The 23,473-nt window shown below is 41.4% G+C and overlaps 1 protein-coding gene across 1 annotated transcript in view; it reads right to left on the reverse strand.

Moving 5' to 3' along the window:
• The window catches only part of LOC309550491 (IgGFc-binding protein-like), a gene marked incomplete at both ends in the record, with an annotated part of 214,675 nt that overhangs the window by 74,659 nt on the left and 116,543 nt on the right, over positions 1-23,473 (reverse strand). The window contains 7 exons of the mRNA XM_082250860.1: positions 2,869-2,931; positions 4,205-4,289; positions 4,675-4,931; positions 6,586-6,726; positions 8,507-8,778; positions 20,933-21,219; positions 21,318-21,698. Of these exons, the coding sequence (XP_082106986.1) occupies positions 2,869-2,931; positions 4,205-4,289; positions 4,675-4,931; positions 6,586-6,726; positions 8,507-8,778; positions 20,933-21,219; positions 21,318-21,698 (1,486 nt within the window). The remainder of the gene's footprint in view (positions 1-2,868; positions 2,932-4,204; positions 4,290-4,674; positions 4,932-6,585; positions 6,727-8,506; positions 8,779-20,932; positions 21,220-21,317; positions 21,699-23,473) is intronic.

A 23,473-nucleotide genomic window follows, 5' to 3' on the forward strand; every position in this document is an offset into this window, starting at 1 on the left:
AATTGTAAACAATAGATTTAAAAAAAATTTAATAAAAATTGAAAAAAATGTAACCTTTTTTTTACATACTGTCACCAGTCAGTGTCCCTGATCACCAGAATACCAGTTATATAATAACACTGTACTGCACTGGTGACAATGTTAAAAATAATTTGTGAACATTATTTTTTTTAATTTCTTCATTTTCCCAAAAAATGTCAAAAAAAAAATAACAACTTCAAAAATCTCACTATGCCTCTTGCTAAATACCCTGCTTTCCAAAAAAAAGGGCATTTGGGTGATATTTGAAGTTTTACAACCCTCAAGAAATGAGAACCGTCAGTACATCAGGACTGACTGATTTTCAGATACAGCATACTGTATATACCTTAGTTTGTGGACTCTATAACTTTCCTACAAACTATATAATATACACTGAATTAGGGTATTTTCAAGAAAATGTAGCAGAATACATTTTGACCCTAATTTCTGAAGAAAGGTTATTTTTTTGCAAAATGTTATAACAGAAACACACCTTCTTCCCAAAATGTTGGTAGTTTTTTTTTATTTAGCAAAAAATAAAGAACCCAGTGGTGATTAAATACCACTGAAAGAAAGCTATATCTGTGTAAATCTTATGGGTACAGTGTTGAATGACCACGCAATTGCACTCTACCTAAAATGTGATAATCAAAATGGGTTGTTTTTTTAACTACTTAACCTCTGGTAGATTTACCCCCCTTCATGATAAAGCCATTTTTCGAGATACATGTTACTTTAACTGACAATTGCGTGGTTGTGCAACGTTGTACCAAAGTAAAATGTTTGTCCTTTTTTTTTCTACAAATAGAGCTGTATTTTCATGGTATTTGATCACCTCTGTGTTTTTTGTTTTTTTTTTGCGCTATAAACAAAAAAAGACCGACAACTTTGGGGAAAAAAAAATGTTTCTGCTTTAAAACATATCTAATGAAAAATTTAAAAAATTTAATTTCTTCATGAATTTAGGTAAATATGTATCTCCGAAGACGTCACCGGAAGTGACGAAACGCGTAAGATTGGAACGCATAGCATAGTGACGTATGTGACGGGTGGAACGCAAGCCGGAAGCTCTCTCGCTGGCGTCCACGCCGATCGGCTTGCGCTGCATACATACAATCACAAGCAGCCTAACTAAGCTGTAACATTAATAGGACCTATATGAATTCCCCTGCAATGTTTTTTGGATGTTTTTTGGCGGTTTTTGAGTGAAGTTTGTTGTTTCCTTTTGGCCTGAAGTTTTGTTTGGCTTGAAGTTCAAAAAAGTTTTTTTTGCATGTATATACTTTTACCCGGTTGGGAATAAAATTTAAAAAAGGTAATACACCATCTGGAGCTTCATTTTTTTCTACATATCTTGGCTGGGGCGAGGGGAGAGGAGACGGAGGGAAACCCCATCATTCAACCCACCCAGAAGCAAGACAAAGAGGTCGCTTTTTAGCCTGGAGGGCTACACAAGTCTGATAGGTCTTGGTGCTATAAGGCACACATGACCCACAACGTTTGGTGAGTGATTGAATCTTACCTTGGTATTTGGATTCACTATTTGCACAAGACACCTGCACTTTATTTAAGGAAATTTTGCACAGAAGAACTATATATTTACAATTTTTGCATTTATATTTTTATAACCATATTGGGACTTTCACTGGATATTGTTTTCACTGGAGATTTTGTATTTATTGGACCAACACTATTTATTTAATAATTTGTATTTGTATATTTATATATTTATTTAGAGCAAGCGCTATAGGTAGTCTGTGTGTTCTTTTAGACTACTTACCTTCAAATATGTATTCTGCTACACCTTTTTTTTGGTAAAAAAAATAATACCAAAAGCCAATATTGATTGGTTTGCACAAAAGTTATAATGTCTACAAACTGTGGAATATCTTTATTTATTTATTTGATTATTTTTTTACTAGTAATGGTGGTCATTAGCGACTTATAGCAGGATTGCTTTATTGCGGCGGATGAATTGAACACTAACTGACACTTTTGGCACTTTTTGGGGACCAATGACACTAATACAGTGATCAGTGCTAAAAAAATGCACTGTCACTGTACTAATGACAGTGGCTGGGAAGGGGTTAACATCAGGGGCGATCAAAGGGTTAACTGTGTGCCTAGCTTTTGTTTTCTTACTGTGGGGGAGGTGCTTGTACCGTGGGAAGGCATGGATTGGTGTCTCTGCTTTGCAGAGATACAGGATCCATGCCTTCTGTACTGACAGAACAGTGATCTCCCTTGTGTACATAGGCAGATCACCATTCTCCCTCTGTATCAAAGGATTGGCAGGTGCCAGAAGACATTGAGTCTGTCATACCCGTCGATCAGCTCTCACTGTGTATAATCACAGCAGAAGCGGGCTGCCAGCAGCACACATGCGTGCCCCAGACCCACAACTGTCGTGCCACTTTTGAAAGACTCATTATCTTGATTATTGCAACTCTTCCCATTATATTGCATGCACAATGCTTGAGTCTTGAAACTTCAACGTAATTTATTTCAAACAAGGTTTTTTGGAATCGTCCCCCAGTAAGAAATATAGTCCACCTTCCAATCAGAATGAAAATTATCTTTAATATAACTATTTGTTTCCCTAAAAACAATTATCCCTAAAATGTCTGATTTTAAAATATATGTTAGCAGTAAATGAATGTTGAAAAAAGCCCTCATTGTAGTTGCAGACACTGTGGAGTATGTCTCTTCAGATTTGTGATGAATTTCCTGTATGTGTTCTCCATGGCAATATGAGGATAAAGCAATTGGAGAACATACTATATAACATAACAAATTGTAAAGCACACTTTCTATGTTAAAACAATGACCACCAGTGAATTAGCCTACCTGGTGGTGGTGGGCCTGGAGTAACAGGTCTTGTGGTAGTTGTCGTAGTAGTTGAGGATATTTCTAAAAAAAGAGAAGGGAAAATGTAGAACTAAAGTGATTGTAGAATGAACTACAACTGCAGTTTTGCTCAGGTAAATGTATTAGAAAAATATATGTACTACTCTGGTCTCATTACAAGATATTTGCTGAAAATATAGTAAAGTAATCCACTTGAAAACTCCAAAGACCTAATTTAGTAGCAACTGCTGCTGCAAGTATTTTTTTTCCAACAAAAATGTACCTAAAATACTAAGGCAGGTCATAGATCAGGGATCCTCAAACTACGGCCCTCCAGCTGTTCCGGAACTACACATCCCATGAGGCATTGTAAAACTCTGACATTCACAGACACGACTAGGCATGATGAGAATTGTGGTTCCTGAACAACTGGAGGGCCAGAGTTTGAAGATCCCTGTCATAGATGATACAATTTTCCTAAATTCCACCAGGGGTAAAAGGAAAGAAAATTGCTTGATTCCCTCATCCACACAGGCAGCGTTGATGGTGGAATACCTCCTGTGGATCTATTGTGTAATGCCAGCAAGAAGCCTTCCCAGCTGCCTGAACACAATGATCACTGCTAGCGGCAATTGTTGCCGGAAGTGATCAAATACAAAAAATCCTACAGGCTGGTTGTACTGAAGTTGATCGATGGATAGACTTCAGTTCAATCAATCTGCTGATAGATGGATAGATTGTACCTCGGCCGGCTTAAGTTAAATTCTTAAGTTGAATACTTGTACTGTGCAGGTCAGTTGCTTTAAAAAAGGCAAGTTTTATTTAGTTTGCAATGGACTTTTCACTTTGAAAAGGAAATATGTGTTAGTTTAGCGAAAGCAGTGAAAAATCACTTTGCAAATTGTACCCAATCACTTGCAAGCAAAATTTTACAAAAAATAATAAAAACCAATCCGTTTGTTTGCACATGACTGGATGATGAAAGTCAGCATAGCTTCATCTCAATCACTAAGTGAAAACTCCATTTCAAAGTGAACAGCCTAACATGTAGAAAGTGGCTTGTGGATGCCTGATTCTGTACAGCAGAGTGAGGCACTAAATCCATACTTTCCCAAACAAGTTCTTTTTACATTGATAGACTGTTAATGTCGGCCAATTGTCTTTTTAATATTTAGAGTAATTAAAGTGGTATATATTTTCTTACAGGTCATGGTTTTTGTTGGTGGTGGTGGTTGTGTGTGTACTGATAAAAGAAGAAGAATATGCATTTAATTCAAGTTACCATACAAATCATCTTGGACAACATATGAACTATTACCACAAAACTTTTTCTTACCTTTACAATATCCTGGCACAAGAGAGATATCATCCAGAGCAACATCACTACGGTAGTCCTCACCTCTGATCCCTTCAATAAAAATCTGTGAACAAATAAAATGATTGTTAGTGATGTCAATGCAAAACTGAAATGAAAAAAAAAGGAAATCTTTACTAGTATGTCATAGCAGGAGCCTTCAAGTGTTGGACATTTGTTTAGCTTCCCTACCAAACAGCCTATGGAGCAGCAAAGGAAACTAAAAAATGGACAGGCTCTAAATAACAGAATTGCCAGGGCACCATGTGATCAGGAGCTTCAAGAATGTTCAGTAAGGAAGCTGAACAGACAACTGGAGAAATTTGCTATGGCATAACAGTTGAGCTTTACTAAACTTTAGGTGATTTATTTTAAGGATTGCTTATGCCTTAATGTCTGTGTGTCAGAAACAAAATCACAATTACACATACTTATTTGGGCAGTATAAATACCTGGATAATATTACTGTCAGGCAGGAAAATCTCTTCCAAATGCCACATATCCCCATGATTTCCTTCTAGGTTGGAAACATAGACCAACCCATCTGCTGTTAGAAGTGCCACCTTCAAGCCCATATATTGTGCTACCCCATACATGTGATACCAGAAACGTAAGCAGTGAGGTCCAGTGAAACTATTGGCAGGACTTTCTAGTCTTGCAAAATTTCCTTCTTTTGAATACCGTCCATCAATATAGAGGTAATGTCCACCTAAATATGCAAAGAAAAAGCACATAATATAAGTTAATATAACACTAGAAAGACATTACATATTGTTAGTTCCTCCTCAGCATTCACATTACAATGTACAGTCTAGTTACTTTTTTAAAAACACTTTCAGGGATCCTAGGTGGCATCACTACTGACCTTCTTACATGAATAGTAGTTGCCTGGTTTATCTCTGGCTTCAACACTATCAATTGGACCCAGAAAAAGCATACAAAGTGGAGCTTCCACATTTCTTAGTACATACTTTATTTAAAAACAGTAAAGTTTACTTTTGGAATGGAGAGTCTGAATTGCTTAAAACAATAGGAAATATTTGGACAATGTTATATTGAATTGATTAAACTGAGAAAGTTCATGATTACTTTTAGTTAATACCTTTTACCTGAAACAAAGCAATCTTTTTTCCATTTAGGATGACTAGTTAATGCCTGGTGATTCCTGCACATACAGTACCCTCACAATTGAATCTAGCACATTGGAAGCCTGAAATCCTACGTTGATCCCATAATGAAATCTCAATTTTATCCTACAGTATTAGTTATAAACACATCTCCTTCTTCTTCCTGCAACCTTCTACTTTCTATTTTCCTAGCACTAAGAATTATAAACTTATGAGCTAATAGAGAAGTTGTGGGATGGTATGGAGTTAGCCAATACCATGGCTAACTCCATGGTGCTGGCAGAGGCTTTGAAGAGTTTTTGACGTTCCCAGGGTGCAAAAGAAAACTTTTGAAGGCATGTGCTGCCTGTCTTTATTGATCTAGCCATTTTAGAAGCTTTCAAAATTAACATGTATGCTCTATCCTTTAAGATATTTAAGGTAAAGGGGTTGTAAACACTTATTTTGGTTTTTTTTTGCCCTTACTTACCTGCTCTGTGCAATAGTTTTGCACAGAGCAGCCCTAATCCTCTTCTTCTGGGGAGCCCAGCCGGTACTCCAGTCCCCTCCTTTTCATCGGGGGCTCCCACAGAAAGCCACTTTCAATGGGGGCACCCATGTGGGCTTGCTCTTTAGTCTTGCTGCTGCATCCATTGACACAGACAGCAGGACTTTGCCCCGTCCCCTGCTTCTGTGCCACTGGGTTAGATTGACAACAGGGGTTAGATTTCTCCTGCTGCTATCAATCTGTCCAATGAGAAGAGAGACAGCAGCTGGAGCCGATGTGCTCGTGCACATTGCTGGATCAGATCAGGCTCAGAAAAAGGGTGGGTCCTAGGGGAGCTAAAGTACAATAGGATTTTCACCTTAATTAAGGTGAAAAAGCTTGGGGCTTTACAACCACTTTAAGATAAGCTTTTATTAACAAATACTCTATGCCACCAATTTGTGGCTGAGCCATGTGAGAGCACATATTAGTAACAATGTATGTAAACTAAGATAGGCGTATTTTAAAAGCCACTAAAAGATGAACACAAGCCTGGCTGATCCAGGGAAAATCAGAGTAGATTAGAAAAAAATTGCTCCTTCATCAAAATTCATTATTCTTTTAGTTGTTTTACAAACACTTTTGTAGCTAGGTAATCTCTCATCATAAATGGGCAAGATATAAAAATATGATTTCATAATAACTTTTCATACTTCCATACTTATTAAGCAATCATTATAAATTAGTGTAATCTCTGCAGAGCTATTTACCTCCTGTTGTATGGTCATAGGATGGCCCAGTAAATCCAGATGGTGTTGATCCTGTCCATTGGGTCCAGTCAATGTGATCAGACTTCGATTGCTTCCAGTTACATAAATCCACATCAAAAGAACAATCAAAGAATCTATTTTCTGCAGCAGGTAAAAACCACATAAATAGTATTTATATTAGTAAAACATTGGTATGAAACATGGACACCTCATAATTAAGTGCTATTGCGCATTATGTGTTTGAGCTGTGTTTGGTTTTAACCGTGAAGATTTATTTAAATGCAGTAATGGAATGTGAATAGGTTCTCTATATTTGTAATATCAGACTGCCTAGCAATGAGCATAAAATTATCTTTGTGGTCAAAATGTGATATCATGTTGAGATGGATTATCTATAAGCATTGCTGTGCTTTTAAGTAGAACAATAAATGTTGTGTTTTACATTGTGGACATTATAATCTACTTTGGAATTATTGGTAATAGAGCATATGGATCATGCGCCTCAGTGAAAGCTGTCAGCATGAACAGATTTAAATATTGGAATTGAGACTGTCAATAAGACCTTCCCAGAATTATATGGCAGTGTTCCATATAAATCCATTGCACAATCAATCCATGAATCCATTATAGCAAAGCTTTCTGACATGTGCACCAAATTTACATACTGTAGCTCTTTTTTACTGACACTTTTAGAATCTTTTACTCTGGCTGCAATAAGCAAACTGACAGGGATCAAGACCAACTCTGACTGGGAGTTTGTGCTGGGAAGTTGCAAGAATATGAAAGCTTTTTATACAGGGATCCCTGGTTGCTACAAAGCCAATGACTGCCCCATTTTGCTAACAGTAGGGAGATTGCTCAGGTGAAGGCTAAAAGTAAACAAATGAGGGGCTATGAGGTTACATCATTGTCTAAATGTGGCAATGGCCCATTTATTTACTTTCAATAGATGACCATGGAAAATCCCAGATGGTGGCTGATTCAGAGTGGTGATAAGATGTCTTTTGCAATGACCCTGTCAGCTACACAGCCAACAATGCACTAGCTAGCAAGGGGCTATACATGCACTGAGGACAGAATGCCTGTGGCATGGACACTCCAGCCACAATGCTACCCTCCTCCATGTTAAAGATATTTGTACTTGTTCCCGACAGTTACATGATTTTCTTGTCCACAATATGATTTTTTGTGGGGATGAGCATCAGAATTCTATAGTGATTACCTCACTCTATATTAAAACAATTAACTATGTATTCACACAGTGGTGTTTAGTGTAATGGACTGAACCTGGTAGCTTCAAATATACTTCAACAGGACTCAAAATCACAGCAAATTGTTTTTTTACCTTATGCAATACTTGTTTGTGTATTATTAACTAAGAGGGAATAGAAGCAGTTATCTTTAATTTTGGTATATTGTTTTGAAGTCGCATGGCTTTGCAACAAAACACATTTTAACATAGTGTACATCATAGGAGATAAAATGTCAGCATTTTATCTGTTTATAAAATTATAGGTCATGGTGATCATGATTAGGTTCCCGTACTCCATAAAACCCCATGCCCATCCTGAAAATATTTAAATATTTATAGCACTAAAAAAAAAAGCTATGGTCCTGTTCCCACAAAAGTCATACATACATATATATACTCTCTTTACTCTCCAGCAGATAGCAGGCATAATACTAAATGATGAGTGACAGGGTGATTATTTTCTGTACATTTTCTAAACTATACAACAATTGGTTTATTCATATATCTTTTAAAATAGATTTGTAAATAATCTGCCTGGTATGGTTGGAACGATGGCTGTAGCAGTTGTTGTATTTCCTGTTAATTTTGAAACTCAATAAATGAGTCTCAAGTTACATTTTGAATATTTTTATTTTGAAATCATTTACGAAAAAGATAATTTTTACTTACTGCAAATGGTGTTCTCTCTCCAGTCACCAACTATGATACCGACATTTTCACAAGCGGCAGCATAGGCCTCTAAAGCATTGCAGAACTGATTTTGGTTTCCTCCAGTCGCACACAAGTCATACACACAGTTCTCAAAATATATCTGAGGAAGAATGTGGGGGTGACAGTCCTTGAAAGGTCCATTGGCTGATAATATCTGTTTACATTTGTCTTCATAATTAACCTCTTCGGCAGGATCACATGTTGAAGGGTCAACAATGTCTTCTTCACATCTATTGAGATAAATCATTGAATGGTTTAATGTTTGACTAATCATTATATTCATATAAAGATGATATTAGGGGGACTTGGTTCTCATATTTGTTTTAATTTTTTTCTATAATATAAAAGAGAAACTAGGTTAGGTGCTATAACCTACCATTTAACCTTGTTAAAAAGTATGTTAGCTCAACATGTCCTATTCCTAATATGTATCTGCTGTACCATATTGTGTTCTCTTTGCATTGCTTCCTTTGTATGGGATACCTGGTGTTCCTGCCATCCCCCCTGCTTTCCTATTTCAAAGAGAGAATGCTAGGTATGAGAGCACAACCCTCTCAGCATTGCCAGTTTTCTGGCTGTGCTGGGAAAACAGCCCGTCCATCCGACATATCCTCCCCTGCACAGTCATTCACAGGGAAGATCAGTGAACTGCTGTTCTCCACCCCCACCTCTCAAGGCCTTTATGTACTGTAGCTAAAACGAGAGGTTATGTGATAACTTATAAAAAAGAAAAATAAAGTTCAAGGGGTCTTTAAAGACACACTTTTTTATAATTAATATTTTGAAGAACCCATGTATTTATGGCAAATATAAATATATATATATATATATATATATATATATATATATATATATATATATATATATATATATATTATATATATCAATATATATATAGAGATAGATAGATAGATAGATAGATAGATAGATAGATAGATAGATAGATAGATAGATAGATAGATAGATAGATAGATAGATAGATAGATAGATAGATAGATAGATACAGTGTCTCACAAAAGTGAGTACACCCCTCACATTTTTGTAAATATTTTATTATATTTTTTCATGTGACAACACTGAAGAAATTACACTTTGCTACAATGTAAAGTAGTGAGTTTACAGCTTGTATAACAGTGTACATTTGCTGTCCCCTCAAAATAACTCAACACACAGCCATTAATGTTTAAACCGCTGGCAACAAAAGTGAGTACACTCCAATTGATAATGTCCAAATTTGGCCCAAAGTGTCAATATTTTGTGTGGCCACCATTATTTTCCAGCACTGCCTTAACCCTTTTGGGCATGGAGTTCACCAGAGCTTCATAGGTTGCCACTGGAGTCCTCCTCCACTCCTCCATGATGACATCACTGGTGGAGGTCAGAGACCTTGCACTCCTCCACCTTCCATTTGAGGATGCCCCACAGATGTTCAATTGGGTTTAGGTCGAGAGACATGCTTGGCCAGTCCATCACCCTTACCCTCAGCTTTTTTATCAAGGCAGTGGTCATCTTGGAGCTGTGTTTGGGTGTCGTTATCATGTTGGAATACTGCCCTGCAGCCCAGTCTCTGAAGAGAGGGGATCATACTCTGCTTCAGTATGTCACAGTGCATGTTGGCATTCATGGTTCCCTCAATGAACTGTAGCTCCCCAATGTCGGCAGCAGTCATGCAGCCCCTGACCATGACACTCCCACCAACATTCTTGACTGTAGGCAAGACACACTTTTCTTTGTGCTCCTCACTGGTTGACAACCTCTGGATATGACGCTAAGCATGTGCACTCAATTTCTTTGGTCAACCATGGCAAGGCCTGTTCTGAGTGGAACCTGTCCTGTTAAACCACTGTATGGTTTTGGCCACCGTGCTGCAGCTCAGTTTCTTGGTCTTGGCAATCTTTTGATAGCCTAGGCCATCTTTATGTAGAGCAACAATTACTTTTTTTCAGATTCTCAGAGTTCTTTGCCATGAGGTGCCACGTTGAACTTCCAGTTACCAGTATGAGAGGGTGAGAGTGATAACACCAAATTTAACACACCTTCTCCCCATTAACACCAGAGACCTTGTAACACTCACGCGTCTCATGACACCGGGGAGGGAAAATGGCTAATTGGGCCCAATTTGGACATTGTCACTTAGGGGTGTACTCATTTTTGTTGACAGCGGTTTAGACATTAATAGTTGTGTGTTGAGTTATTTTGAGGGGACAGCAAATTTACACTGTTATACAAGCTGTACACTCACTACTTTACATTGTAGCAAAGTAGCATTTATTCAGTGTTGTAACATGAAAAGATATAATGAAAAATTTACAAAAATGTGAGGGGTGTACTGACCTTTTTGAGATACTGTGTATATATATATATATATATATATATATATATATATATATATATATACATATATTTACAATATATTTTTTTAAATCCCAGGTTTATTTTTTAAATAGATGCATTTTGTTATAAATAATGAATTTATAGAATTCTGCTGTACCTCCATCTGAGTGAAAGGCAAACCATCTTAGTGAACTGCAAATAATCTTGTCACACACAAACATTTACATATGTCTAGAGTTGAGCGGACACCTGGATGTCCGTGTTCGGCGGGTTCAGCCGAACTTGAAAAAAAAGTCCGGGTCCGTGTCCCGGACTTTTGCCGAACTTTTCCCGGACACCGAACCCCATTGAAGTCAATGGGGACCCGAACTTTCAGGCACTAAAATGGCTCTAAAACACCAATGGAAAGGGCTAGAGTGCTGCAAATGGCAGCAAAACGTAGTTAAGAGCATGGCAAGTGCTCTGCAAACAAATGTGGATAGGGAAATAACTTAAAACAACAAAAAAAAAACAGAAAAATAAAACAATGTTCTTCATCTCTGAAGGACGAGGCCCATATGGAGTAGGAGGGAGGTTGAGGTGGTGGTGGATGTGGCAGTGTCATAGGCGTGCGCACAGGGTGTGCCAGGTGTACCTGGGCACACCCTAATCACCTAGGGCACATAGCATTATCGCTCTGTTTGCCAGTGAGGAGATGGGAAAGATCTCCCTCGGACCTGCTCTGCTCTATTTCACTTTGCCAACAGGGAGAGTAATGTATCGGGGCCATGTACATGTAGGCAAACACATGCATGTGTATTTAAACTTTGGGGTGCACACCCTAATGCAATAGGCTGCGCACACCTATGGGCGGTGTAGGTGGAAGCGGAGGTGGAGGAGGACCAGGGCCGGATTAAGAGCATCATGGGCTTGGTGCTGAGGATTTTGAAGGGCCTTAAGGGACGTGCCTTGGCATGCACCCAGAGGAGGAAGGGTGCAACCATGCATGCCTAATTCAACATGGGATGCTGTCTCTGAAGCCCATAAACACATCCATGCATCGGCAACTGTCCCTCCTTGTCCGGCCTTCGTGCTGTGTGGGGAGGTTCTGAGGGAGCTGCCTGGGGAAGCGAGCATAGAAGCCAGACTTCTGTGTTTACAAGTGACAGAAGAGCGGTAACAGTGAATATGGCCAACCCGGGGCCTATATTAAGGTAGGGGCCTGGAGCTGCAGCTCCAATAGCCCCTATGTAAATCTGGCCCTGAGGAGGATGAGGTAGCCAACACTGCTTTTTTTCAGAAATTTTAAATGAGGGTACACCCCAAAAGAGTGAGAAAGAGCAAAAATAGAACAATGGCTGGGTAAGGTCGATACCCATCACTATTCTGCACAAGGTACGGAAAAGTCCCGTGGGATCCATGCCTGGTTCATTTTAATGAACGTGAGCTTGTCCACAATGTCTCTGGACAGGCGGCTGCGCTTGTCTGTGATAACGCCCCCAGCTGTGCTAAATACCCGTTCAGATAATACACTGGCTGCAGGGCACGCCAGCACCTCCAAGGCGTAAAGGGCAAGCTCAGGCCATGTGCCCAATTTGGAGACCCAGAAGTTGAAGGGGGCAGACCCGTCATTCACTACATGTAGGCGTGGGCACACATACTGCTCCACCATGTTGGTGAAATGCTGCCTCCTGCTAAGACGTTCCATATGAGCTGCTGGTGCTGCTGTTTGTTGTGGCGTGCTGACAAAGCTTTTCCACATTTCGGCCATGCTAACCCTGCCTTCTGAGGTGCTGGCGGTGCCCTGGTTGCATTGGCGACCTCTTCCTCCTCCTCCTCCTCTGCCTTGTGCTTCCACTGTGGCCCCGCTGTCAGGTGGGAATGCCAGCAGCATCGCGTCTACCAGCGTGCGCTTGTACTCGCGCATCTTGCGATCGCGCTCCAGTGAGTGAATTAAGGATGGGACGTTGTCCTTGTAATGGGGATCCAGCAGCATGGCCACCCAGTAATCAGCACAAGTTAGAATGTGGGCAACTCGGCGGTCGTTGTGGAGACACTGCAGCATGTAATTGCTCAAGTGTGCCAGGCTGCCCAGAGGCAACGAAAGGCTGTCCTCTGTGGGAGGTGTATCGTCTGTGTCCTCTGTATCCCCCCAGCCACGCACCAGTGATGGCCATGAGCTGGCCTGGGTGCCACCCTGCTGTGAACATGGTTCCATCTCCTCCTCCATCTCCTCCTCCTCATCCTCCAGAACTGTGCCCCTGCTGGACAATTGTGTCCCTGGCGTTTGTGTGTGCAGGAACCCACCCTCGGAGCCCCTTGCGAATGACTGCCCTGAAAGCCTTGGAAATGTTACCTCTTCATCCTCCTCCTCCTCCTCCTCATCCTGTGCCACATCCTCTTCCATCATCACCCGATGCGTTTTTTCAAAGAGGCATAGAAGTGGGATAGTTAAGCTGACAACGGCGTCATCGGCACTGGCCATGTTGGTGGGGTACTCAAAACAGCGCAACAAGGCACACAGGTCTTGCATGGAGGCCCAGTTATTGGTGGTGAAGTGGTGCTGTTCCGCAGAGCGACTCACGCGTGCGTGCTGCAGCTGAAACTCCACTATGGCCTGCTGCTGCTCGCACAGTCTTTCAAGCATGTGCAAGGTGGAGTTCCACCTTGTGGGCACGTCACATATGAGGCGGTGAGCGGGAAGGCCGAAGTTACGCTGCAGCGCTGACAGGCGAGCAGCAGCAGGGTGAGAACACCGAAAGTTCGCACAGACGGCCCGCACTTTCTGCAACATATCGGGGTCGTTTTTAAGGAACCTCTGCACCACCAAATTCAGCACATGCGCCACGCAAGGGATGTGCGTCAAACCGGCTAGGACCAGAGCTGCTATGAGATTTTGCCTGTTATCGCACACCACCAGGCCGGGCTTGAGGCTCGCTGGCAGCAACAACTCATTTGTCTGCTGTTCCATGCTCCTCCACAACTCCTGCGCGGTGTGTGGTTTTTCCCCCAAACAGGCAAGTTTTAAAACTGCCTGCTGTCGTTTACCCCTGGCCGTGCTGAAGTTAGTGGTGAAGGTGTTACGCTGACCGGATGAGGAGGCGGTAGAAGATGAGGAAGCGGAGTAGGAGGAGTTAGGAACAGGAGGCAAACTGAAGTGCCCTGCAATCCTCGGTGGTGGAAGGACATGCGCCAAATTGCTATCCGCCTCAGGCCCATCCGCAGTGTGCTGTTAGGGAGATATAACGCCTCTGACCGTGCTTACTGGTCCACGTATCGGTAGTTAGGTGGACCTTGGCACAGATGGCGTTGCGCAGTGCACACCTGATTTTTTCCTCCACTTGGTTGTGCAGGGAAGGGATGGCTTGCCTGGAAAAGTAGTGGCGGCTGGGCACGACGTACTGTGGGACAGCCACCGACATAAGGTTTTTAAAACTGTGCGTCTCCACCAGACGGAATGACAGCATTTCAAAGGCCAAGAATTTTGAAATGCTGACATTCAGGGCCAGGGATCGCGGGTGAGTAGGGGGGTACTTCTTCTTCCTCTCAAGTGTTTGGGAGATGGAAAGCTGAACGCTTCCACGGGACATTGTGGAGATGGTTGGTGACCCAGGTGGTGGTGTTGCTGACAGATCGTCTGTTTGTGGGGTGGCAGGTGCCGGTATCACTACAGATGTGGATGGAGCGGCCGAGACTGCAGCAGAAGAGGAAGCAGGATGAGCCAGAGACGTTTCTTGGTTTTGAAGGTGTCTACTCCACTGCAGCTCGTGCTTTGCACTTAGATGCCTGATCATGCAGGTTGTGCTCAGGTTGGGAAGGTTTATGCCTCGCTTCAGGCTCTGATTGCACAGGGTGCAAACCACTCGTGTCCTGTCATCAGCACATTTTCTAAAGAACTTCCACGCTAGAGAACTCCTTTGAGCTGGCTTTGCTGCGCTCGTTCCCTTGCTGCGTTGGGCAGTAGCAGGCATAGTGTCTAGGGCACGGCCGCTCCGCTTCTGCACCCTGCTCCCTCTTCTGCTGTGCTGGTGGCTCTGTGCGACCACCGCCTCTTCCTCCAAACTACTCAGGTCACCTGCATGACCTTCATTCCATGTGGGGTCAAGGATCTCATCGTCCTCCACATCATCTTCCACCCAGTCTTCACCCCTGCCCTCCTTGTCGGTCTCCACAATTCTGAACGCCGCAGCAGTTGGCACCTGCGTTTCGTCATCATCGGAGACGTGCTGCGATGGTCCTTGCATGTACTCATCTTGAGAAATAAGTGGTTGGGCATCGCTGCACTCAATCTCTTCCACTTCTGGGGCAGGGCTAGGTGGATGGTCCTGGGAAACCCTGCTGACAGAGTCCTCAAAAAGAAGAAGAGACTGCTGTATGGCTTGGGGCTCAGACTGCTTGCCTGATTTGCAAGGGGGTGAGGTGAAAGACGGTTGGACATCGGCTGCAGGTGCCAACTCTGACCTTTCTGCAGTAGACTGGGTGGGAGACAATGTGAAGGAACTGGAGGCACTGTCAGCAGCAAACCAATCTACTATCGCCTCTACTTGTTCTGGCCTCATCACTTCTAGAGGCGTATGATGCCCTACCAAATACTGATGCAGGTTCTGTCGCCTACTCACACTTGAGGAAGGTGTTTCACTTGTGCGTGTAGCTGGCACAGATCGACCACGTCCTCTCCTTGCAACAGGAGCTCTACCAGCAGCACCACGACCCAGGCCATGGCCCCTATTTGACGGTCTCCTCATATTTCTGTAATTTATGATCTTGCCCTAGAAAGGTGTTTATTGAATAGCGGAACAAAACAACAACAGTATCACACGTACAAACACAGACTAGGCCCCGATTAAAATTTTTTGTACCCTAAAGGGAGGATGAGGAAGAGGAGTAGGAGGAGTTGGGAACAGGAGGCAAACTGAAGCGCCCTGCAATCCTTGGCGGTGGAAGGAGATGCGCCAAACAAATTTAAAAGGTGTATCTCACACGTACCGATACAGACTATGCCGTAATTTAAATTTTTACATTCCAAAAGGGTGTATATTGAATAGCGGAATAGGAAAAATGTTATAATACGGTGTATCTCACACGTAAAAACACAGACTAGGCCCCGATTACAATTTTTTGTACCCTAAAGGCAGGATGAGGAAGAGGAGTAGGAGGAGTTGGGAACAGGAGGCAAACTGAAGCGCCCTGCAATCCTCGGCGGTAGAAGGAGATGCCCCAAACAAATTTAAAAAGGTGTATCTCACATGTACAGATACAGACTATCCCGCAATTTAATTTTTTACACTCAAACAGGGTGTATATTGAATAGCGGAATATGACAAATTTTACAAAACGGTGTATCTCACACGTACAAACACAAACTAGGCCCCGATTACAATATTTTGTACCCTAAAGGTAGGATGAGGAAGAGGAGGAGTTCGGAACAGGCAGGAGGCAGACTGAAGCACCCTCAAATCCTCGGCAGTATGAGATGTGCCCCAAAAATTGGAAAGGTGTATTTCACACGTACAGACACAGACTATCCCGCAATTTAATTGTTTTTACCCAAAGGTGTAGATTGAATAGCGGAATAGAAAATATGATATCAAAAGGTATATGTATCTCACACGTACCGACACAGACTATCCCGCAATTTAATTGTTTATACCCAAAGGTAGAGATGTACCGAACGGTTCGCCGGCGAACGGTTCCCGGCGAACTTCGAACGTTCGCCGCTGCGGGCGAACATATGCGATGTTCGGGCCGCCTCCTATACATCATCATTGAGGCAAACTTTGACCCTGAACATCACAGTCAGCAGACACATTCCAGGCCAATCAGCATACCTCCCTCCCACACCCTCCCACCTCCTATAAATAAGCAAGGGCAGCATCCATCTTAGATCATTTCTGTGTTACTGAGAGCAAGGAAAATGCTGGTGCTGCTGCTGCTGTTATAGCTGGGGACAGTTCCCGGTCTTGTTAGCCAGTGTTCTTGGTACACTCCTGCTGTAAGGACAGCACCCCAAAAAGCCCTTCCTAGGGCTGGTATTTGAGGTTTTTTTGGATATATATATATATATATATATATATATATATATCTATTGTCCCCAAAAGCCCTTTTGAGGGCTGGTATTTGTGTAATTTTTTTTGTTCTGTGATATATATATATATATATATATCTATTGTCCCCAAAAGCCCTTTTGAGGGCTGGTATTTGTGTAATTTTTTTTGTTCTGTGATATATATATATATATATATTGTCCCCAAAAGCCCCTTTGAGGTCTGGTATTTGAGTATTTTTTTTAATATATATATATATATATATATATATATATATATATATATATATATATATATATATATATATGTAGCATGTCCAGAACCAGAAAAAAAAGATCATATAGGTGTAAAAGGGGTTCCCACCATCCCTGCTCTACTGAAAAATTATCTTTTTTTTCTGGTTCTGGACATGCTACAGAGCTGAAACTTCACAAGTACACTTTTTAGACCCCCTAGACACTAAATCACACAAATAAAGTTCTTAAAAATTGTCATTTTTGATAGAGAGACAATTATTGGAAAACTTAAAAAAAAATAAAAATAAATAAAAATAAAAAATTTCTTTGGATTTATTGTCTGGGGGGGGGGGTCTAAAAAGTGTACCTGTGAAGTTTCAGCTCTGTAGCATGTCCAGAACCAGAAAAAAAATAGAATCAGGGTTAGGGCTAGGGTTAGGGTTAGGGCTAGGGTTAGGGTCAGGGCTAAGGTTAGGGTTATTTTTAGTGCTTAGGGTTAGAGTTAGAGGGGTAGGGGTAGGGCTACTAACTCTAACCCTAAGTATCTCACCGTAACCCTAACCCTAGCCCCTAACACTAAACCTAACCCTAACCCTCTAACCATAACCCTAACCCTCTAACCTTAACCCTAACCCTCTAAGCCTAGCCATAAAAATAACCCTAACCATAAACCTAACCCTAATCCTAGCCCTAACCCTAGCCCTAACCCTAACCCTAGCCCTAACCCTAACCCTAGCCCTAACCCTAATTCGTAATTTTTTTTCTGGTTCCGGACATGCTACAGAGCTGAAACTTCACAGGTACACTTTTTAGACCCCCCAGATGCTAAATTCAAAGAAATTTTTTATTTTTATTTTTTTTAATTTTTCCAATAATTGGCTCTCTATCAAAAAATTACAATTTTTAAGAACTTTTTTTGTGTGATCCCTCTCCGGCATGCCACAGTCCAGGTGTTTGTCCCCTTGAAACAACTTTTCCATTACTATTGTGGCCAGAAAGAGTCCCTGTGGGTTTTAAAATTCGCCTGCCTATTAAAGTCTATGGCGGTTCGCAATGTTCGCCGGTTCGCGAACATTCGCCGATGTTCGCGTTCGCCATTCGCGAACAGCGAATTTTATGTTCGCGACATCACTACCCAAAGGTTTTGATTAAATAGCGGAATAGAAAATATGATATCAAAAGGTGTATGTATCTCACACGTACCGACACAGACTATCCCGCAATTTAATTGTTTTTACCCAAAGGTGTAGATTAAATAGCGGAATAGAAAATATTATCAAAAAAAAGGTGTAATCTCACACGTACAGAACCAGACTAGGCCCCAATTACTATTTTTTGTACCCCCAAAGGCAGGATGAGGAGTAGGAGGAGTTCGGAACAGGCAGCACCCTCAAATCCTCAGAAGTATGAGATGCACCCCAAAAATTGGAAAGGTGTATCTCACAGGTACCAACACAGACTATCCCGCAATTTAATTGTTTATACCCAAAGGTTTTTATTGAATAGCGGAATAGAAAATATTATCAAAAAAAGGTGTATGAATCTCACACGTACAGAACCAGTCTAGGCACCAATTACTATTTTTTGTACCCCCAAAGGCAGGATGAGGAGTAGGAGGAGTTCGGAACAGGCAGCACCCTCAAATCCTCGGAAGTATGAGATGCACCCCAAAAATTGGAAAGGTGTATCTCACACGTACCAACGCAGACTATCCCGCAATTTAATTGTTTATACCCAAAGGTTTTTATTGAATAGCGGAATAGAAAATATTATCAAAAAAAGGTGTATGTATCTCACATGTACAGAACCAGACTAGGCCCAATTACTATTTTTTGTACCCCCAATGGCAGGATGAGGAGTAGGAGGAGTTCGGAACAGGCAGCACCCTCAAATCCTCGGAAGTATGAGATGCACCCCAAAAATTGGAAAGGTGTATCATACACATACCGACACAGACTATCCCGCAATTTAATTGTTTATACCCAAAGGTTTTTATTGAATAGCGGAATAGAAAATATTATAAAAAAAAAGGTGTATGTATCTCACACGTACAGAACCAGACTAGGCCCCAATTACTATTTTTTGTACCCCCAAAGGCAGGATGAGGAGTAGGAGGAGTTCGGAACAGGCAGCACCCTCAAATCCTCGGAAGTATGAGATGAACCCCAAAAATTGGAAAGGTGTATCTCACATGTACCAACGCAGGCTATCCCGCAATTTAATTGTTTATACCCAAAGGTTTTTATTGAATAGCGGAATAGAAAATATGATATAAAATTGGTGTGATTTATCAATAGCACATGTGAACAGCAGTGTCTTATATCAGTCAGCTCTGCTGCAGGCTATGGAGGGAAAAAAAATTCCCCTTTTAAGTTTGTAATTTTTAACTAGATTAGTACAGACTATGCCACAATTTCATTTTTTTAACCCAAGGGTGTATATTGAATAGTGGAATAGAAAAAAGTGTATAACTTTTGAAATCACTCCATAATAGCACATGTGAACACAGCAGTGTATTATCACAGTCAGCACAGCAGCACTGAAGGAAAAACGCTGCACACAGTGACTGATAGAAAAAGACTTTTCTCCCTCCTCCTCAGTGGGCAAAAAAGATTGTTTTCACTGCACCCCACACACAGCAAAATCGATGAGGACCAGCTCTGCTGCAGGCTATGGAGGGAAAAAACAAATTCCCCTTTTAAGTTTGTAATTTTTAACTAGATTAGTACAGACTATGCCACAATTTAATTTTTTTAACCCAAGGGTGTATATTGAATAGTGGAATAGAAAAAAGTGTATAACTTTTGAAATCACTCCATAATAGCACATGTGAACACAGCAGTGTATTATCACAGTCAGCACAGCAGCACTGAAGGAAAAACGCTGCACACAGTGACTGATAGAAAAATACTTTTCTCCCTCCTCCTCAGTGGGCAAAAAAGATTGTGTTCACTGCACCCCACACACAGCAAAATCGATGTGAACCACTGACACCTGCCTATCTCCAGCCTCTCCCTAAAAGGATTGATAAGATCGGTCACTGCAAACCCCCCCCCCCCCCCCCACACAGCAAAATCGATTGTAGAACACTGACCCTAAAAATCAGCAGCCTCGCCCTAAAATGCCCTACAACTCGCCCTGCCTAAAACACTCCGACCTGTCCCTCAATTCTATCCGGACACAAATGATTTTGCCTGTCTGTCCCTAATCAGCAGCCAGCACGATGTGTGCTCTGTCCCTGAACTACACAGCATAATGACGCAGCGGCGCTGGCTCGAACTTATAAAGACTTGGTCACATGCTTCAGATGGCCAATCACAGCTATTAATACATTTGTAGGCATGTCTGGGATGGCTTAAGGCACACCAGTTAAATGCTTGTTGATTGGCTGTTGAAAGCCCACCATGAAAAGCGCGCCAATGCATACAAAACCCAGAAATAAAATGACCGAACACGGATTTTTACCCGAACATACAGTAAAGTTTTCGGGTCCGTGTTCGGGTAACAAAAATCCAATTATTCGGTACGAACACGAATAATACAGTCCGTGTTTGCTCAACCCTACATATGTCCTCTTGTTATTGTTTACAAGAGCAAAAAACACAGCCATAGTTCACACTGGGTTTATGGTTGCACACAAAGTGACACAGTCATATTAACAAAGATATATTCAATTTACTAGCCAGTAAATGTGTGTGTCTCTCTTTCAATGTTCATCCAAGTCCTTACATTTTGGTAATTGAGTCTAGATCTAGGATGATCATCAAGGCAAAACTTTTATTTATACTTACACCCAATTGTCATCAGGAACACGCCAGCTGTTTCCAAAGTCATTGGATGTGGGGGCAAGTAAACCTTCAGGTGTCAAAAAGTCATCTTGTTGGTTACCATTGTAAGTGCCACAGAGCCCACACAGTTTTCCTTTAAAGTTCTCATTTACTTTAACAAAGAGTTCATGGTCACCGCTATACTTAACTTCAAGACCAAAGTCAGTCTGCACAACAACAAAGGAACCACTTAAGTGTATTAGGATGCCAGATGCTGGGTTCAGAGGCAGTGAGACAAGGAGTCCATTAACCTAAAGATAGAGAAAAGGACAGAAAATTAACTGTGGGAAAAAATATGAATTTGACCGCTGAGGGAACCATCTTGCATTTGTTTTGTTATAAAGCCTACCTCCACCTCTTTATTTTTGCCCAGAATGATATTAAGGTCATTGAAGCTGAATGCAACTGAGTTTATAGCTGTCCAGGTTTGGCTTCCTCTGTGCTCATTTCTTGTAGTGATTGAGAAGTACACACTTGTGTTTCCACAGGTCTCCACAGCTGTATAATTACAGGCTCCTTGGAAATGATATAACTTGCCATCAAATGTTATGTAGTGTGGATCACCATAGATATGGCAGATGGAGGTATCAGCAGGGAAACAAGCCTTAACTCCATTTTGTACTTTGCACACTTCTTCAGGATCACAGGTCTGAGCTGTACAGTTCATATGATCATTTCCTTGACATGTACAGCGATTGTCACAGTCCCCGTTCCAGAATATATCATTTTTCTGTAAAATAAAATGTAGAATTGCATAATCCCTTCACAGAGCTTATAATAATCCAATCAACAGTACATCAAATATGATTTTCCTGTCCCATAACACCATTAAAGGAGCATTATATGAAATGCTAGTAATTAGTGTTGAGCGAACACGGACTGTATTATTCGGGTTCGTACCGGATAATTGGATTTTTGCTACCCGGACCCGAAAACTTTACTGTATGTTCGGGTTTAAAATCCGTGTTCGGTAATTTTATTTTCTGTTTTGTATGTAATGGCGCGCTTTTAATGGTGGGCTTTCAACAGCCGATCAACAAGCGTTTAACTGGTGTGCCTTAAGCCATCCCAGCCATGCCTACTAATGTATAAGTAGCTGTGATTGGCCATCTGAAGCATGTGACCCATGTCTTTATAAGTTCGAGAGACACAGCGCGGTGCGTCATTCTGCTGTAGTGTAGGGAGAGAGCACACATCATACGTGCTGGCTGCTGATTAGGGACAGACAGTGAAAAATTGTGCCCGAAAAGAATGCAGGGACAGGTCGGAGTGTAGGCAGGGAAAGTTATTTGAGCATTTTAGGGACAGGCTGGAGAGATTAGGCAGGGACAGAACAGTGTGGGGGGTGGTGCAGTGAACGATCTTTTTGCCCTCACTTGAGCCCACTGAGGAGGAGGAGGGAGAAAAAATATATTTTTATCAGTCTGTTGTGTGCAGCGTTCAGCTATATTTTACTACAGATTGCTGTTCTAATCTGCTATTTAAAAATTAAAAAGTTAAAGGGGATTTTTTTTTTCCCTTCATAGCCTGCTGCAGAGCTGACCGTGACATAAGACACTGCTGTGTTCACATGTGCTATTGAGTGATTTTCAATTTTATATACTTTTTTCTATTCCACTATTCAATATACACCCTTTTGGGTTTAAAAAAATTTAATTGTGGCATAGTCTGTACTAATCTGCTATTTAAAAATTACAAAGTTAAAGGGGAATTTTTTTATTTTTCCCTTCATAGCCTGCTGCTGAGCTGACCGTGACATAAAACATAAGACACTGCTGTGTTCACATGTGCTATTGAAAAATCACCAATTTTATATCATATTTTCTATTCCGCTATTCAATCTACACCCTTTTGGGATAAAAAAAATTAAATTGCGGCATAGTCTGTATCGGTACGTGTGAGATACACCTTCCAAATTTTTTGGGGCGCATCTTCCACCGCCGAGGATTGCAGGGTGCTTCAGTTTGCCTCCTGTTCCGAACTCCTCCTACTCCTCATCCTGCCTTTAGGGTACAAAAAATTGTAATCGGGGCCTAGTCTGGGTTTGTACTTGTGAGATACACCGTTTTATAAATTTTTTTCTATTCCGCTATTCAATATACACCCTTTGGGGTAAAAAGAATAAAATTGCGGCATAGTCTGTATCAGTACGTGTGAGATACACCTTCCAAATAGTGATGTCGCGAACATAAAATTTAATGTTCGCGAACGGCGAACGCGAACATCGGCAAATGTTCGCGAACCGGCGAACATTGCGAACCGCCATAGACTTCAATAGGCAGGCGAATTTTAAAACCCACAGGGACTCTTTCTGGCCACAATAGTGATGGAAAAGTTGTTTCAAGGGGACTAACACCTGGACTGTGGCATGCCGGAGGGGGATCCATGGCAAAACTCCCATGGAAAATTACGTAGTTGACGCAGAGTCGGGTTTTAATCCATAAATCACCTAACATTCCTAACATTCCTAAATTGTTTGGAATAATGTGCTTTAAAACATCCAGT

The sequence above is a fragment of the Pelophylax lessonae genome (genome assembly GCF_965119305.1).
Source record: "Pelophylax lessonae genome assembly, chromosome: 3".
Taxonomy (NCBI): Eukaryota; Metazoa; Chordata; class Amphibia; order Anura; family Ranidae; genus Pelophylax; species Pelophylax lessonae.